At 44.5% G+C, this 19576-nt stretch overlaps 1 protein-coding gene across 6 annotated transcripts in view; it reads right to left on the bottom strand.

Annotated features, from left to right (window-relative positions):
* abcc5 (ATP-binding cassette, sub-family C (CFTR/MRP), member 5) overlaps positions 1 to 19576 on the bottom strand; it is an 87151-nt gene that overhangs the window by 26519 nt on the left and 41056 nt on the right. For all 6 annotated transcript variants that reach the window (XR_006659637.1, XR_006659633.1, XM_045218291.1 and 3 more), the window contains 4 exons: positions 11439 to 11642; positions 11057 to 11200; positions 10768 to 10864; positions 9568 to 9752 (listed from right to left, as the gene is read on the bottom strand). Coding sequence is in view for 4 of the 6 variants with exons in the window: in XM_045218291.1 (XP_045074226.1) it covers positions 9568 to 9752; positions 10768 to 10864; positions 11057 to 11200; positions 11439 to 11642 (630 nt within the window). In the remaining 2 variants the exon portion in view is untranslated. The remainder of the gene's footprint in view (positions 1 to 9567; positions 9753 to 10767; positions 10865 to 11056; positions 11201 to 11438; positions 11643 to 19576) is intronic.

The following is a 19576-nucleotide window of genomic DNA, read 5'->3' as shown; positions in this document are numbered from 1 at the left end:
TGAATGAAATAATCTTATTAAATACTTTTTTCTTTACATAGTTGAATGTGCTGACAACAAAATCACACAAAAATTATCAATGGAAATCAAATTTATCAACCCATGGAGGTCTGGAATTGGAGTCACCCTCAAAATTAAAGTGGAAAACCACACTACAGGCTGATCCAACTTTGATGTAATGTCCTTAAAACAAGTCAAAATGAGGCTCAGTAGTGTGTGTGGCCTCCACGTGCCTGTATGACCTCCCTACAACGCCTGGGCATGCTCCTGATGAGGTGGCGGATGGTCTCCTGAGGGATCTCCTCCCAGACCTGGACTAAAGCATCCGCCAACTCCTGGACAGTCTGTGGTGCAACGTGGCGTTGGTGGATGGAGCGAGACATGATGTCCCAGATGTGCTCAATTGGATTCAGGTCTGGGGAACGGGCGGTCCATAGCATCAATGCCTTCCTCTTGCAGGAACTGCTGACACACTCCAGCCACATGAGGTCTAGCATTGTCTTGCATTAGGAGGAACCCAGGGCCAACCGCAACAGCATATGGTCTCACAAGGGGTCTGAGGATCTCATCCCAGTACCTAATGGCAGTCAGGCTACCTCTGGCGAGCACATGGAGGGCTGTGCGGCCCCCCAAAGAAATGCCACCCCACACCATGACTGACCCACCGCCAAACCGGTCATGCTGGAGGATGTTGCAGGCAGCAGAACGTTCTCCACAGCATCTCCAGACTCTGTCACGTCTGTCACGTGCTCAGTGTGAACCTGCTTTCATCTGTGAAGAGCACAGGGCGCCAGTGGCGAATTTGCCAATCTTGGTGTTCTCTGGCAAATGCCAAACGTCCTGCACGGTGTTGGGCTGTAAGCACAACCCCCACCTGTGGACGTCGGGCCCTCATACCACCCTCATGGAGTCTGTTTCTGACCGTTTGAGCAGACACATGCACATTTGTGGCCTGCTGGAGGTCATTTTGCAGGGCTCTGGCAGTGCTCCTCCTGCTCCTCCTTGTACAAAGGTGGAGGTAGCAGTCCTGCTGCTGGGTTGTTGCCCTCCTACGGCCTCCTCCACATCTCCTGATGTACTGGCCTGTCTCCTGGTAGCGCCTCCATGCTCTGGACACTACGCTGACAGACACAGCAAACCTTCTTGCCACAGCTCGCATTGATGTGCCATCCTGGATGAGCTGCACTACCTGAGCCACTTGTGTGGGTTGTAGACTCCGTCTCATGCTACCACTAGAGTGAAATCACCGCCAGCATTCAAAAGTGACCAAAACATCAGCCAGGAAGCATAGGAACTGAGAAGTGGTCTGTGGTCACCACCTGCAAAACAGTCCTTTATTGGGGGTGTCTTGCTAATTGCCTATAATTTCCACCTGTTGTCTATTCCATTTGCACAACAGCATGTGAAATTTGATTTCACAGAAGTGTGATTGACTTGGAGTTACATTGTGTTGTTTAAGTGTTCCCTTTATTTTTTTGAGCAGTGTATTTGATCCCGTTCTGATTTTGTACGTTTGCCCACTGACAAAGAAATTATCATTCTATAATTTTAATGGTAGGTTTATTTGAACAGTGAGAGACAGAATAACAACATCAAAATTCAGAAAAACGCATGTCAAAAATGTTATAAATTGATTTGCATTTTAATGAGGGAAATAAGTATTTGACCCCGTCTCAATAAAGATTTCTGGCTACCAGGTGTCTTTTATACAGGTAACGAGCTGAGATTAGGAGCACACTCTCAGCTTGTTACCTGTATAAAAGACACCTGTCCACAGAAGCAATCAATCAATCAGATTCCAAACTCTCCACCATGGCCAAGACCAAAGAGCTCTCCAAGGATGTCAGGGACAAGATTGTAGACATACACAAGGCTGGAATGGGCTACAAGACCATCGCCAAGCAGCTTGGTGAGAAGGTGACAACAGTTGGTGCGATTATTCGCAAATGGAAGAAACACAAAATAAATGTCAATCTCCCTCGGCCTGGGGCTCCATGCAAGATCTCACCTCGTGGAGTTGCAATGATCATGAGAACGGTGAGGAATCAGCCTAGAACTACACGGGAGGATCTTGTCAATGATCTCAAGGCAGCTGGGACCATAGTCACCAAGAAAACAATTGGTAACACACTACGCCGTGAAGGACTGAAATCCTGCAGCGCCCGCAAGGTCCCCCTGCTCAAGAAAGCACATATACAGGCCCATCTGAAGTCTGCCAATGAACATCTGAATGATTCAGAGGAGAACTGGGCGAAAGTGTTGTGGTCAGATGAGACCAAAATTTAGCTCTTTTGGCATCAACTCAACTTGCCGTGTTTGGAGGAGGAGGAATGCTGCCTATGACCCCAAGAACACCATCCCCACCGTCAAACATGGAGGTGGAAACATTATGCTTTGGGGGTGTTTTTCTGCTAAGGGGACAGGACAACTTCACCGCATCAAAGGGACGATGGACGGGGCCATGTACCGTCAAATCTTGGGTGAGAACCTCCTTCCCTCAGCCAGGGCATTGAAAATGGATCGGGGATGGGTATTCCAGCATGCCAATGACCCAAAACACACACCATGGCAACAAAGGAGTGGCTCAAGAAGAAGCACATTAAGGTCCTGGAGTGGCCTAGCCAGTCTCCAGACCTTAATCCCATAGAAAATCTGTGGAGGGAGCTGAAGGTTTGAGTTGCAAAACGTCAGCCTCGAAACCTTAATGACTTGGAGAAGATCTGCAAAGAGGAGTGGAACAAAATCCCTCCTGAGATGTGTGCAAACCTGGTGGCCAACTACAAGAAACATCTGAACTCTGTGATTGCCAACAAGGGTTTTGACACCAAGTACTAAGTCATGTTTTGCAGAGGGGTCAAATACTTATTTCCCTCATTAAAATGCAAATCAATTTATAACATTTTTGACATGCGTTATTCTGGATTTTTTTGTTGTTATTCTGTATCTCACTGTTCAAATAAACCTACCATTAAAATTATAGACTGATCATGTCTTTGCCAGTGGGCAAACGTAAAATCAGCAGGGGATCAAATACTTTTTTCCCTCACAGTACAGACCCACACTAATGATCAAGGTCAAATTTACACATTAAATATTTAAGTATATCTCTCCCCTTACACCTGCTCTCACCACTGATTAGTTGATTAGTGTCTGTCCACATCTCAACACACCAACACTAGTGTGTGAAAACTGCCCCATTCAGTTAACAGCGTTGGTGAGTTTATAATATAGCGTTATATAATAGGGAGTTTATCGACTACAGTCGTGGTCAAAAGTTTTGAGAATGACACAAGTATTGGTCTTGACAATTACATTACGTTTATGCAAAGAGTCAATATTTGCAGTGTTGACCCTTCTTTTTCAAGACCTCTGCAATCCGCCCTGGCATGCTGTCCATTAACTTCTGGGCTACATCCTGACTGATGGCAGCCCATTCTTGCACAATCAATGCTTGGAGTTTGTCAGAATTTGTGGGGTTTTGTTTGTCCACCCGCCTCTTGAGGATTGACCACAAGTTCTCAATGGGATTAAGGTCTGGGGTGTTTCCTGGCCATGGACCCAAAATGTCGATGTTTTGTTCCCCGAGCCACTTAGTTATCACTTTTGCCTTATGGCAAGTTGCTCCATCATGCTGGAAAAGGCATTGTTTGTCACCAAACTGTTCTTGGATGGTTGGGAGAAGTTGCTTTCGGAGGATGTGTTGGTACCATTCTTTATTCATGGCTGTGTTCTTCCTGGAGAGAAGTGGCTTCCTCGCTGCCCTTCTTGACACCAGGCCATCCTCCAAAAGTCTTTGCCTCACTGTGTGTGCAGATGCACTCACACCTGCCTGCTGCCATTCCTGAGCAAGCGCTGCACTGGTGGTGCCCCGATCCCGCAGCTGAATCAACTTTAGGAGACGGTCCTGACGCTTGCTGGACTTTCTTGGGCGCCCTGAAGCCTTCTTCACAACAATTGAACCTCTCTCTCCTTGAAGTTCTCTTTTTTCCAAGATGGCGTAGTAGTGCAGTTGTGTTTTTATCGTATGTCTGTAAATAGCCTGTAAATACCCTATTTTTCGTACATATTTCCCTATCAGACTTTTCATCCTTCTACAAGATATACTTTCCTGCAACCCGCCTCACTCAATGTGGAACGGATTCTATTATTGACTTACCTTTATCTAGAATCTAGAATCTCCAGTTGAAACTAGCTAGCCAGTTAACTAGCTACTTGCTATTAGCCACAGCTAGCGGTGTTTCACCCAGAACATTGGATTTTTTTTCTGCGGGATTAATTTTAATCACTGGACATTGATCACCGGATATTCGGCCAGTCTGCACAGCGCGTTATCGACCCAGAACATATCAGTTTTTCCGCCGGAATCACTGAATCACTGGATCTTTAACTCCGGATTCATCGCTACCAGCTAGCTACAACAAAACGGATGCTGTGGTCTGGCTAATCATCCTGAGCTAGGCCCATCTCCCGGCTATCTACCTCTCTGTCAACCGGACGGGACCACCTAGTGTTGACACGGAGCCCCGCCGATCCTACACGACTGGTCTGCCGACGAAATCGTCTGATGTGGTTACGACGTTAACCACGAAGATTCCATCCATCTGCTAGCCCTGGCCCGCTAGCACACGCTAGCCGTGGCCTCTTACTCACTAATGCTTCACCACCGGACCTTATGATAACTCAGCTATACAGCTGATATCTGCTGGACTGTTCCTTTTTACGGTACTACATCCTGTTTATGTTTAGCCTCAGCCCAAACATGGTTAGTTTATTGTTGTTTCGGTTATTTCTAATTGTACTATATCACTGTAGACCCCCCAGCCTAGCTAAACCTGCCTTAGATAGCTCCTTTGCCCCTCCCCCTATACACGCGGAGACCGACTCAATTGATGCCTCCAGCGATGCTATCTCTTTCATTGTTACCCAACGCTTAGGTTTACCTCCACTTTACTCATATCCTTCCATATCCTTGTCTGTACATAATGCCCTGAATCTTTTCTATAACACCCGGAAATCTGCCCCCTTTATTCTATGTACCCAACGCACTAGAAGACCAGTTCTTAAAGCCTTTAGCCGTATCCTTATTCTAGTCCTCCTCTGTTCCTCTGGTGATGTAGAGGCTAACCCAGGCCCTGCAGCCCTCAGTATCACTCCTACTCCCCAGGCGCTATCATTTGATGACTTCTGTAATCGCAAAAGTCTTGGTTTCTTGCACATAAATATCAGAAGTCTACTTCCTAAGTTTGAGTTATTCACTGCGTTAGCACACTCTGCCAACCCTGATGTTCTAGCAGTGTCTGAATCCTGGCTCAGGAAGGCCACCAAAAATTCTGAAATTTCCATCCCCAACTATAACATTTTCCGTCTAGATAGAACTGCCAAAGGGGGTGGAGTTGCAATCTACTGTAGAGATAGCCTGCAGAGCTCTATCATACTATCCAGGTCTGTGCCCAAACAGTTTGAGCTTTTACTTCTAAAAATCCACCTTTCCAGAAATAAGTCTCTCATGTTGCCGCTTGCTACAGACCCCCCTCAGCCCCCAGCTGTGCCCTGGACACCATATGTGAATTGATTGCCCCCCATTTATCCTCAGAGTTTGTACTGCTTGGTGACCTAAATTGGGATATGCTTAATACCCCAGCCATCCTACAATCCAAGGTAGATGCCCTCAACCTCACGCAAATTATCAACGAACCTACCAGGTACAACCCTAAATCCGTAAACATGGGTACCCTCATAGATATCAACCTGACTAACATACCCTCTAAATATACCTCAGCTGTCTTCAACCAGGATCTCAGCGATCACTGCCTCATTGCCTGCGTCCGTAACGGGTCCGCGGTCAAACGACCACCCCTCATCACTGTCAAACGCTCCCTAAAACACTTTAGCGAGGAGGCCTTCCTAATTGACCTGGCCCAGGTATCCTGGATGGATATAGATCTCATTCCGTCAGTAGAGGATGCCTGGTTGTTCCTTAAAAGTAATTTCCTCTCAATCTTAAATAAACATGCCCCATTCAAAAAATACAGAACTAAGAACCGATATAGCCCCTGGTTCTCCTCAGACTTGACTGCCCTTGACCAGCACAAAAACATCCTGTGGCGTACAGCATTAGCATCAAATAGCCCCCGCGATATGCAACTTTTCAGGGAAGTTAGGAACCAATATACACAAGCAGTCAGGAAAGCAAAGGCTAACTTTTTCAAACAGAAATTTGCATCCTGTAGCACTAACTCCAAAAAGTTTTGGGACACTGTAAAGTCCATGGAGAATAAGAGCACTTCCTCCCAGCTGCCCACTGCACTGAGGCTAGGAAACACTATCACCACCGATAAATCTACAATAATCGAGAATTTCAACAAGCATTTTGCTACAGCTGGCCATGCTTTCCATCTGGCTACCACTAACCCGGCCACCAACTCTGCACCCTCTGCTGCAACTTGCCCATGCCCCCCCGCTTCTCCTTCACACAAATTCAGACAGCTGATGTTTTGAAAGCGCTGCAAAATCTGGACCCCTACAAATCAGCTGGGCTAGACAATCTGGACCCTTTCTTTCTAAAACTAGCCCGAAATTGTCGCAACCCCTATTACCAGTCTGTTCAACCTCTCTTTCATAATGTCTGAGATCCCCAGAGATTGGAAAGCTGCCGCGGTCATCCCCCTCTTCAAAGGGGGTGACACTCTAGATCCAAACTGCTACAGACCTATATCCATCCTGCCCTTCGAAAGTATTCGAAAGCCAAGTTAACAAACAGATCATCGACCATTTCGAATACCACCGTACCTTCTCCGCTATGCAATCCGGTTTCCGAGCTGGTCACGGGTGCACTTCAGCCACGCTCAAGGTCCTAAACGATATTATAACCGCGATTGATAATAGACAGTACTGTGCAGCCGTCTTCATCGACCTGGCCAAGGCTTTCGACTCTGTCAACCACCGCATTCTTATTGGCAGACTAAATAGCCTTGGTTTCTCAAATGACTGCCTCGCCTGGTTCACCAACTACTTCTCAGATAGAGTTCAGTGTGTCAAATCGGAGGGCCTGTTGTCTGGACCTATGGCAGTCTCTATGGGGGTGCCACAGGGTTCAATTCTTGGGCCGACACTTTTCTCAGTGTATATCAATGATGTCGCTCTTGCTGCTGGTGACTCTCAGATCCACCTCTACGCAGACGACACCATTTTGTATACATCTGGCCCTTCATTGGACACTGTGTTAACAAACCTCCAAACGAGCTTCAATGCCATACAACAATCCTTCAGTAGCCTCCAACTGCTCTTAAACACTAGTAAAACTAAATGCATGCTTTTCAATCGAACGCTGCTGGCACCCGCCCACCCGACTAGAATCACCACTCTCGACGGGTCTGACCTAGAGTATGTGGACAACTACAAATACCTAGGTGTCTGGTTAGACTGTAAACTCAACTTCCAGACTCACATAAAGAATCTCCAATCCAAAGTTAAATCTAGAATCGGCTTCCTATTTCTCAACAAAGCCTCCTTCACTCATGCTGCCAAACATGCCCTCGTAAAACTGACTATCCTACCGATCCTTGACTTCGGCGATGTCATTTACAAAATAGCCTCCAACACTCTACTCAGCAAATTGGATGTAGTCTATCACAGTGCCATCCGTTTTGTCTCCAAAGCCCCCCATACACTACCCACCACTGTGACCTGTACGCTCTTGTTGGCTGGTCCTCACTACATGTTCGTCGTCAAACCCACTGGCTCCAGGCCATCTATAAATCACTGCTAGGCAAATCCCCGCCTTATCTTAGCTCATTGGTCACCATAGCAGCACCCACCCGTAGTCTGCGCTCCAGCAGGTATATCTCACTGGTCATTCCCAAAGCCAACACCTCCTTTGGCCGCCATTCCTTCCAGTTCTCTGCTGCCAATGACTGGAACGAATTGCAAAAATCTCTGAAGCTGGAGACTCTTATCTCCCTCAATAACTTTAAGCATCAGTTGTCAGAGCACCTTACCGATCACTGCACCTGTACACAGCCCATCTGAAATTAGCCCACCCAACTACCTCATCCCTATATTGTTATTTATTTTGCTCTTTTGCACCCCAGTATCTCTATTTGCACATAATCTCTTGCACATCTAGCATTCCAGTGTTAATACTATTGTAATTATTCTGCACTATAGCCTATTTATTGCCTTACCTCCATAACTTGCTACATTTACACACACTGTATATATATTTTCTGTTGTATTTCTGACTTTATGTTTTTTACCCCATATGTAACTCTGTGTTGTTTTTATTGCACTACTTTGCTTTATCTTGGCCAGGTCGCAGTTGTAAATGAGAACCTGTTCTCAACTGGCTTACCTGGTTAAATAAAGGTGAAATAAAAAAAATTTAAAAAATGAGCCGATAAATGGTTGATTTAGGTGCAATCTTACTAGCAGCAATTTCCTTGCCTGTGAAGACCTTTTTGTGCAAAGCAATGATGACGGCATGTGTTTCCTTGCAGGTAACCATGGTTAACAGAGGAAGAACAACGATTTCAAGCACCACCCTCCTTTTACAGCTTCCAGTCTGTTATACTAACTCAATCAGCATGACAGCGTGATCTCTAGCCTTGTCCTCGTCAACACTCTCACCTGTGTTAACGAGAGAATCACTGACATGATGTCAGCTGGTCCTTTTGTGGCAGGGCTGAAATGCAGTGGAAATGTTTTTGGGGGATTAAGTTCATTTTCATGGCAAAGAGGGACTTTGCAATTAATCTGATCACTCTTCATAACATTCTGGAGTATATGCAAATTGCCATCATAAAAACTGACTTTGTGAAGATTTATATTTGTGTCATTCTCAAAACTTTTGACCACGACTGTACTACTCCTAAGTTAGTTGTTACAGTTTCTAACAAAAGGCACATTACTTCTTCTCCAAAGACAAGTTCAGTTTGTACTTTCAGGACATCCAGAATGTTGACCGTATCATCCAAAAAGTTTAGGCCTAAACAAAGCCTAAAAAATTAATCTCGGTAAGTAATCAGGCTTTCTCTTGAAGATTGAATTTGAGAAAGAGAATGACAATTCCAATTCATCTCCTGAATAGAAAAGGGATTGACCCACAACCCTGGGCATATCAGGAACAAAGTGGTCCTCTGTAGCTCAACTGGTAGAGCACGGCGCTTGTAACGCCAAGGTAGTGGGTTCGATCCCCGGGACCACCCATACACAAAAATGTATGCACGCATGACTGTAAGTCGCTTTGGATAAAAGCGTCTGCTAAATGGCATATTATTATATTATAAAGTTTCACATCACTACCGTATCTGCATATTGATTTAAAATCTAAAACTAAATAAGACGGATCAACGGCAACACCATTCCAAATCAACACTCACATTTTTTACATTTTCCAACTCCAATGCCCAGGGTATACAAAATGGATGAATTGAAATCCAAAAAGTGCCATTCACTGTCGAGGCAGACTTTTCTACTCTTAAATCCAATTCGCTTCCAGAATCGACCACTACACTGAAATTACATTGACCCCCCCCCCCTTCCCCAACCCTGCCACCCGATGCCACTCACCCCGCTGCCCTGCTTGATCCAGTAACTGAGCCACCAGTTACTGAAGGCCGTGCTGCCCACGTTGAGGACGAAGAGGGCCAGGATTAGGAGGAAGGCCAGCGCTCCGCCCGAGGCCTGGATGTAGACGCCGTACACAGACCAGGGGACCGAGCCCCGCCCGCACTCCTCCACCTGCATCAGCTGGCCTGGGGGACAAGGAGAGAGGGAGGTTGAGTAAGGGACAGAGGCAGTGCTGGGTGTAATCTCATTCCCAGACACTTCCGCCCACCTAGCAGCTGGGGACGAGGTTAAGGTGGGTGAGATTTTCTATTAGCACTGAACTCTGGGAAAAATAGTTTATACCGGTACTAATTGTGGAAAGAATGATGAACTTTACTCATAATATGTCCATGAGACAACCGCAATTATTTACTTTCTTGTGTATTGTATATTCTTGTGAGTTGTGAATGAAATGCCGTCTTGTATATTACAAGTGTGATGGTTATTTTGGTCAACTTTGCTTGTGGCTTTTTGAGGACTGTTTTGCAAACATATTATGTCGTCCTCGGTCTCAATACTCCTTAACAGTCTCCTTTTCTACCAAAGCACTAGAAGGTATAAAGGATGGATAACATTCCACCACATTCATCAAGTGCTTTGTGGTTATGACTGTTGGGTACTAACTTCTAAACTTGAAATATGAAATATCCTTATTCATGTTACCATATTAGAACAGAGGGTGTGGAAATCTACTGAGTGATAAAGGGGAGGACAGGAAGTTGACATTCTGTCAGAACATGTTATTGTTAAATCTCATGTATCCTATGGAGAGGAGAAGGGCCACAGTCTGGTTCCAGTCAACAGATAGGACAGGTAGGACAGCCGTGAGTTGGGGAGGAGTGAGGAATTTGGGTCGAGGTCAGATTAAGTAAGAAAGAACAGGCATCATTCAAGTTCCTGCCTAGCAACAGAGATGTATTGGCTGTCTAGATGTGCAAGGGATTGACTCCGCCCACCAGAGGGTATAAATATATTTACTTGTGGAAACATGTCTTTGTCTTATGCAGCTGTATGACCCAGTGGGTGAATAGACTTGGTTTGAGCTTTACTAGTCGTTCGTAAGTTATACTCTGTTTATTTAGAATCTAACATGACTGAGGGAAAGGAGCTGAGGACAGGAAACAAGAACGCACACCTGTAGCTAGTACAATGGTTCCGTACCGTTGTCTTTGCTAACAGGCTTGTCCTTCTTTATAGATGCAGACTTTGTGTTCTCTGGGGGTTTCTTTAGGGAGTTCCCAGACTTCTCAGTTGGCACCTTTTGAGGAACAATGACATGTTACACGTTATGTGAACCACAATACAACCACAATATAGACCACACTCAATTTACATGACATATGCAAACTAAATTTAAACAAGACATCAGTGGTGGACATCTGAAATAAATTGTACCGAAAACATATTTTTAGCATAACTGTCTATACACACACACACCTGTCCCTCTCACCTCTATGAAGGGCGTCTCTCCCAGCTGTAGGTTGTTGAACATGGCTGCGTAGTCTCCATTGAGACGCATTAGGCCCTCATGGCTACCCTGCTCCGTGATGCTGCCCTCCCTCATGAAGATGACGTCATCGCAGTCCACCAGGTACTACACAAACACACAGTGAGATTTCATTCCCTGAACGTCATAAGGAAAGGTGGGGCCCAACCTAGCAATGAGAAAATGCTGTTGTGCAGGAAATTTGGGCATTGTCCTACCAAACAATTGTATAGCAAATAATTGCTTCTTAAGGTTAATACAAGACCTTCTGTAGCTTATCTAGACCTTATGCGCATGTATCTTATGTAGTGCTTTACAACCAATATAAAATGGATAAAGTATTTACCTGCAGCTGGTGAGTGACGAAGATGATGGTCTTGTGGCGGAGCTGCTTTTTGATGGCGTTGTTGAAGATGTGGTTGCCCACGTGGGCATCCAGTGCACTGAGCGGGTCATCCAGGATGTAGATGGCTCGGTCACTGTACAGAGCACGCGCCAGGCTGATCCGCTGGCGCTGTCCGCCACTCAGGTTGGCGCCACGTTCTCCGATCTGAGGAGACATAACGGACTCATTGATTGATTAATATAATAACAATACATATGAAGGTGCAGGGGCAGATTTGCCAGATGGGCTGGACCATTTTTTTTGTTAGGGGGGAATGGATGATACTGACAAACAAAAACATTTTTTTTTTATATACAAATAAAAATGAATAAAGTTGATGATATGGCCGGCGGCCAATAGGCCTGTTAAGATTAGTTTTACAGATTTTGGTCACACCAGATACTGTCTGGTTTATGATCCACGCCCCTACTTTTGTTTTAAAAGGTATCTGTGACCAACAGATGCATATCTGTATTCCCAGTCATGTGAAATCCATAGATTAGGGCTTAATGAATTAATTTCAATTGACTGATTTCCTTATATGAACTGTAACTCAGTAAAATCTTTGAAATTGTTGCATGTTGCGTTTATATTTTTGTTCAGCATAAAAAAGGAAATAGTAACACAAAATAATAACAATGCTATATACAAGGAGTAACGGTACAGAGTCAATGTGCAGGGGTACGAGGTAGTTGAGGTAATAATGAGGCTATATACAAGGAGTACCAGTACTGAGTCAATGTGCAGGAGTACCAGTACTGAGTCAATGTGCAGGAGTACCAGTACTGAGTCAATGTGCAGGAGTACCAGGTAGTTGAGGTAATAACGATGCTATATACAAGGAGTACCAGTACTGAGTCAATGTGCAGGAGTACCAGTACTGAGTCAATGTGCAGGAGTACCAGTACTGAGTCAATGTGCAGGAGTACCAGGTAGTTGAGGTAATAACGATGCTATATACAAGGAGTACCAGTACTGAGTCAATGTGCAGGAGTACCAGGTAGTTGAGGTAATAACTATGCTATATACAAGGAGTGCGTGTGTGTTTTGTGTGTGCTGCCTCTGTCTAAGTAGGGTTGTGTAGGGTCTGGGTGTAGGATGTGTGTGTGGGGGCTGAGTTGGCGATGCGCACAGTGATGTGGGCTGGTGTGGGTAAAATGCCACGGACAAATTCTTGTCCCAATCCTCCCCTGTGAAGGTGCTCCAGTTGAAGACAACATTATATCCTACAAAAACAAAATTGAGTAAAGCCAACATCCCTGATTGGCAGCTAACTTTATTGAAGTTCCTGTTGCTCACCTGTGTTCCCTATAAATGCTGTTTACCAAAATGTTGAACCTACACACTGAAGGCGGCTGTTAAGCCAAAACGTATGTGTATGCTATCCTGATAGAGTGAAAAAAGTATACATTTAAAAAAATTATGTAAGCTTCATGTTTTTCAGTGCGGACTAGGGCTGTTGCGATGACAGTATTACCATGAGTCAGGACCGCAGTAAAATTCCGTGACCATTGAGTCTCGGTAATCTCCTCTTATGCACTCTGGACATGCGTTGGTAGTACCGTCAGGTCGCTAATGGCCTGGTACGAAGCGTTCTATTGTCCCTCTAACCACTCTGACATCAATAAAAATGCAATCAAAAATCACATCACACACTTATCATCAAAACAGTATCAAGCTTTTAAAACTTACCTCACTGTGATCGATCAATTTGAAGAAAGAAGTTCAACAACAGGTTGAAACTGGGTGGAAAACATGGTCGTTGTGGATGCTGTTTCAAAGCCTAACATAACGAAATGGACAGCGCTTTCTTTTGAGAACTCTGTTTATTAAGTTTTACACACACACAGACAAGACAAAGCAATATAAATAATATACTCAACTAGAAAAAAATACAAATAATACATATAAAAAAAAAATAACTTTAAAGATACCATACTTTAGACAAGTTAAACACACCAGGCAGAAGGCTACAAAAGGTTAAAGGGCAATCTATAGAATAGGGACAGAGCAAACACCTCACCATTGTTCCTGTAAACAGTTAAGGGATGGGGTGGAGAAATGCAACCACTCACAGACAGTCAAGGCCACAGACCAATCATCCACTGGACCAAAAATAAAAAGTTTACAATGCTTTAAAATAAAAAATGAATATTGATAATGTTATGTAGGCGTGAACAGAATTAAAAAATAAAAATAACTGGGAAAAACAAGCTCACACCTTAGTCTCTGCCCGGGCGAGATGAACAAGGCATCCGCAGGTCACAATCAATAAGCACATCAACCTTAATGCCCCCCACCCCACCCCAGAAAAAAACACAGAGAAATGCTCATCCAACCCCTAAGTCACAGGGGGTCAAATACAGACTTATTTTGGTTTTAATAGGAATGCCATCAGAGGATGGACTGTTTAAAGTAAGACCGGAATGGAGCCCAAGCCTCATTAAACAGTTTGGGGTTCCCACGTGAATTGAATTTAATTTTTTCTAATTTCCAGAGAGCACAACACATCTCTCACCCAATATTTATAAGATGGGGGAGCTGCCATCTTCCAGTTCTGTAGTATTAGCCGTCTAGCTAAAAGAGTTGTATAAGCAACAGTGTCCGACTGGATTCTTGACAGGGGGTGCTTATGGGCAGTACTCCAAAAAGGGCTGTAAGGGGAGAGGGATCTATAACAGTGTTATATATATCAGAGAAACATTTAAATATTAATTCCCAGAAACCTGACAGTTTATGACAGCCCCAGAACATATGCAACAGTGTGGCCGGTTCAATTTTACATCTGACACAGGTAGGATCAAAATCAGAGAATATTCTTCCAAGTCTGGCCCCAGACCAGTGGATACGGTGAACCACCTTGAATTGAATGAGGCTGTGTCTAGTGCTAAAAGAGGACGAATGCACCCTGCGCAGCACAGATTCCCAGGTGTCTTCCCCAAGTTCCTCCCCCCAAATCCTTTTCCCATCGAGTTTTTAAAGGCACCAAAGAAGGGTTCTGTAAGTCATGAATGATTGCATATACATCTGAAATTGCGCCCCTAGGAAGCTTGTTCAGCTCCAGGATGCTCTCTATAGCTGTATTCACAGGCCTATGGGGAAATTCAGGTGTGTTAGCTCTGACAAAGTTCCTAGTCTGGAGATAGCGGAAAAAGTGGGATTGGGGGAGGTTGAACCTTTCCTGTAGCTGAGCAAAAGAGGCAAATGTATCATCAAAGAATAATTGGGCTAGTGAGGAGAGGCCTAGTGAGTGCCAGATGTCAAAAGCCCCATCATTCAAAGATGGAGGAAATAAAATGTTCTGATTGATTGGGCCTGATAGAGAAAAGCCTCGAGGCCAAAGGCTAAGCGGAACTGATTCCAAATTTTAAGAGACTGCTTTACAATTGGGTTGACACACCTTTTGCCTAGGGACACTGGGAGAGACGAGCACAACACAGAAGAAAGTGCAGCAGGTTTACACGATTCAGACTCCATCTGGACCCAGATTGGTCTAGGGCCAGTAGGATCAGTCTGCAGCCAGTACAGAAGGGCTCTGAAATTTGCAGCCCAATAGTATGTCTGAAAATTTGGTAGAGCTAAACCCCCCAATGACTTAGGCTTCTGTAAATGTTTTCTACCAATCCGTGGTACCTTGCCATCCCAAATAAAATGCATGAATGTTTGATCCAGTGAAATAAAAAAAGATTTTGGAATAAAAATGGGTAGACATTGAAATAAATATAGAAATTTGGGCAACACACTCATTTTAATGACATTAATCCTTCCGATAAGAGAAAGAGGTAGCGCATTCCAAAAAGCAAAAGATTGTTTCAAACTGTCTGCTAGAGCAACCAAGTTTTCCTGAAACAGATTTGAATATTTCCTTGTCACTTTAACTCCCAAGTAGGTGAATTGATCCCGGACAATCCTAAACTGAGAACTTGTAAAAGAGCACTTTAAAGCAGCCTTGTTTACAGGAAAAAAGCTCACTCTTGCCTAGATTCAGCTTGTACCCTGAGATTGATCCAAACCTTTTAAGAACAGATAAGGCGCGTGGCAATGAGGTATCAGGGTTAGAGATAAACAAAAGGAGGTCATCCGCATATAGCGAGACTTTCTGCTCTGAGCCCGTCCGGATTATTCCTTGAATGGCATCATTAGAGCGTAATGCAATGGCGAGAGGTTCGATTGCCAAAGCAAACAACAAGGGGGAGAGTGGACAGCCCTGTCTGGATCCGCGGTGCAAGGGAAAATAGTCAGAGGACAAGTTGTTAGTCCGTACCGAAGCCATGGGGGAAAAATAAAGAATCTTTTATCCACGCAATGAATTTGGGGCCAAAGCCAAATCTATAAAGGGTGGCTGTTAGGTAATCCCACTCAACGCGGTCAAACGCTTTTTCTGCATCAAGTGAGACCACCACCTCTGGGTCCTCCGACGCAGGGGAGTACAGTATATTCATAAGGCGCCTAATATTGAAAAACAAATGCCTATTTCTCACAAAGCCAGTCTGGTCAGAGTGTATTACTTGATGCAGCGAGCCTTCCATACGGATGGCTAAAAGCTTGGCTAGGATTTTGTAATCACAGTTTAAAAGCGAGATTGGGCGAAAGGATCCACATTCCAGGGGGTCTTTGTTTTTCTTTAATAGTAATGAAATTGAAGCTTGATAAAGACTAGGCGGTAGCTTTGAGGTATTAAGGCACTCTGCAAATAGTCGAGACAAGAATGGGCAAAGCAGACCAGAAAACGTCCTGTAAAATTCGGTTGGAAAACCATCCGGACCCGGTGATTTACCGCTTTTCATTGCGGACACTGCTGTTGCAATCTCCTCAGGTGTAACTTCTTCTTCTAGATAGTCATTGGTGTCTGTATCAATTGAAGGCATATTCAGGCCATTAAAGAAGGAATCAATCAGCAAAGGGTCTTGAGGGGATTCAGAGGTGTATAGCGCAGAATAAAATTGTTTGAATTGATCATTGATCTCTTTATGTATAACTGTGGTGGCACCAGACGGGGTCCTTATTTGTGGGATTAAACGTGAGGCCTCAGATTTACGGATCTGATGTGCAAGGAGTTTACTGGCCTTGTCGCCTTGTTCATACACTCTGTACCGAGCTCGCAAGAGTAACTGTTCAGCTTGCCTGGTAGAAAGCTCATCAAATTCAGATTGGAGTAGTTGGCGCTCTTTATGCAGATCAGAGGAAGGAACCGTGGCATACTTCTCATCCAATGTGGCTATGGATTCGCTCAGGTCCCGAAGTCGCTGAGAGCGAACTCTGTTTTGGTTGGCTGTATAAGAAATAATTTGGCCACGTAGGTATGCTTTGAGAGACTCCCATATGGTAGAGCAGGACATACCTGGTGTTGAATTAGTTTCTAGGAATAAGGTGATTTCAGAAGAAATGAAATTGACAAACTCCTTATCTGAGAGTAAAATGGGGTTAAGACGCCATTGATAACACATAGGAGGTCGCTGGGGAAACTCTAGTTCAAGCACTAATGGTGAATGGTCCGAAATAACAATACTCTTGTAAGTACACTGCCGAAGGTTAGGCAAAAGTTTTTTGTCCAAAAAGAAGTAATCAATCCGGGAGTATGTTTGATGAACATGAGAATAAAAGGAATACTGTCTATCTGTAGGATGTAGGAAACGCCAGGCCTCAAACATGGCATATTTCTGAAGAAAGGCTTGAATAAGTAGGGCACATTTAGATGGGCCTGTAGTTGTTCGTGAGGACTTGTCAAGAACTGGGGACATTTTGCAGTTGAAATCCCCCCTAAAATCAATAAATGAGAATCTAAATTGGGTATAGCAGACAAAAAGGAAGAAATGAAACTTGTGTCATCCCAATTGGGAGCATAAACACTAGCCAAAACAAGAGGGGTAGAAAACAGTTTACCGGTTACTATGACGTATCGTCCCTTAGGATCAGCGATAACCTCAGAAGCTACAAAGGGAGTGACTTTATCAACCAAAATGGCAGCCCCTCTTGATTTACTATGAAAGTTAGAGTGGAACACTTGACCAACCCAGTCCCTACGCATCCTAAAGTGCTCACCAGTCCTCAAGTGAGTCTCTTGTAGAAATGCAACATTTGCATTCAAACCCTTTAAGTGTGTCAACACCCTCTTACGTTTCACTGGGTTATTAACCCCTTTGGTGTTCCACGAAATGTATTTGATCGCATTGTTTCGGCCCCTCTGGGCATTCCCGTTATACAACCCCGTCATTAGAGCATAGAATGGAAAAGCAATGAGCGCCCAGAAACCCCAGAATAACTTGTCTCAGAGTAATAATGTACGGTGGTAGATGTTGAGAAAAAAGTACCGAAAAAAAACAAAAAAGACAGAATGACAACATTAGAACTGAACAATTCAACCCCCCCCCCCCCCCCCCCCCCATCCCAGACAGTACCTTCCCAAACGAGGTACAAGCCTAAATAGAGCATGTTCTCTTCGCACAGTATGTCTGTGAGAGTGCGGTCTTAAACCTAAACCCACAGTCCCGCTCTTTAAAGTCGTGTTTTGTTAGTGGATCAAACAGCAAAAAGAGATAATCATTTTTTAAATAAAATAAATTAAGGTGAATCCCTTGTGCAGACGAAATTACAAAAGCACCACTTGTAGATGTATATAATTATATTCCCAGTCTTATAACAGGCATTTGAGAGAGAAAATAAAGAAAATAAATAGAATGTGTAAAGGCTCTCAGCCGAAAACCTAATTTGAAGTAAGGAAATCGTAGTAAGACAATCAAAAATGATAACAATTATTATTATTATAATAGTTGTCTAGTTGAATGCTGAGACAGCTTACAACCAAGACCAAAAAACTACGTGTGCGCAACGTTTAACGCTTGCTGGGCATAAATGACGCTCAGAACTTTAAAATTTAAGTGAAGACCCAAAAAAAACGTGTCGCCTCGGGAAGCATTTACTGTTTACTGGGTCAATGCAAACGGATGCAGTAAGCAAATAACCAAGAATATTTTGAGTCACTGAGACACTATGTAAACAAACTGAATAGGTGAGCAGGACAGCCTAGAAAACACAGGAGTATAGTAAAACCGCAATACAATGAAATTAAAATGACTGAATGCTTGTAAGGCAAGCACACTAGATGATCAAAACATTAGATCACATCAAATAAGCCTGAATGGGTACGCCAACCCCCCAACTATACAAAATTAGCATGTTGTAGCTAAACATAGTTGTACCACAGGTGGGTTACTTACTATCCACAGTTCGCTAGCAACAGTTGCTGAACTATGAGCAAGTTCAAGACTTCTTGATGTGACGTTGAATGTGAGAGAGGCCTCATCCGGAGATTCAAATGTGTAGTCTTTACCATCATGAGATAGCCATAAACGGGCCGGGAATCGCAGTCCGTACTTCACACCTGGATGGTCCCGAAGTAGTCGTTTGGCCTGTCCGAAAGCTGCGCGCTGCCTGGAAACAGTGGGGGAGTAGTCCTGGTAGATGGAGAAGCTCTGTCCTTGAAAGCTCAGAGTGGTATTGCGGGCTCGTCGGAGAATCTCCATCTTCTCATGGAAAAAGTGCACTCGAAGAATTATGTCACGGGGCCTCTCCCCATCCCGGGGCTTTGGGCGCAGCGACCGGTGGGCACGATCAATCAGGGGCTTTTCATCCAAGGCTAGAACATCTTTCAGCAGCCCAGAAACGAAATCCGTGGCGCGAGGCATTTCCGCTGACTCTGGGACTGATACAAGTCTCAGGTTATTGCGGCGAGAGAATCCCTCCAAACTTACACAGCTCTCCTTCACCTTATTCAAATCCGCAGCTAGGCGTTTCACGTCAGCCTCCAGGGATGTAGTTAAGTCGGAGACATTTGTAGCGAAGGTCTCCAGTGCTGCAATCGTTGTAGTGTGCGACTCCATTGTTGTTTTGAGTGATGCGATTGCCGGCACCGTCTCGTTCATTCGGGCCTCAATCGTAGCAACCACCTCCGTTTTCATTTCAACTATCTCAGAGCGTAGTAGTTTGATGGCCTCGAGAATGTTCACTTCAGCGCCGCCAGGCCAAGCCGCCCCCCCGGGTAGAGTATCAGTCCCCGGGTCGTCAGGCTCAGGGGAGGGCGGTGATGAGAGTGTGTCTTG

The sequence above is a fragment of the Coregonus clupeaformis genome, chromosome 6 (assembly GCF_020615455.1).
Source record: "Coregonus clupeaformis isolate EN_2021a chromosome 6, ASM2061545v1, whole genome shotgun sequence".
In the NCBI taxonomy this organism is placed as follows: Eukaryota; Metazoa; Chordata; class Actinopteri; order Salmoniformes; family Salmonidae; genus Coregonus; species Coregonus clupeaformis.
This window is presented reverse-complemented; position numbering and strand designations above follow the sequence as displayed.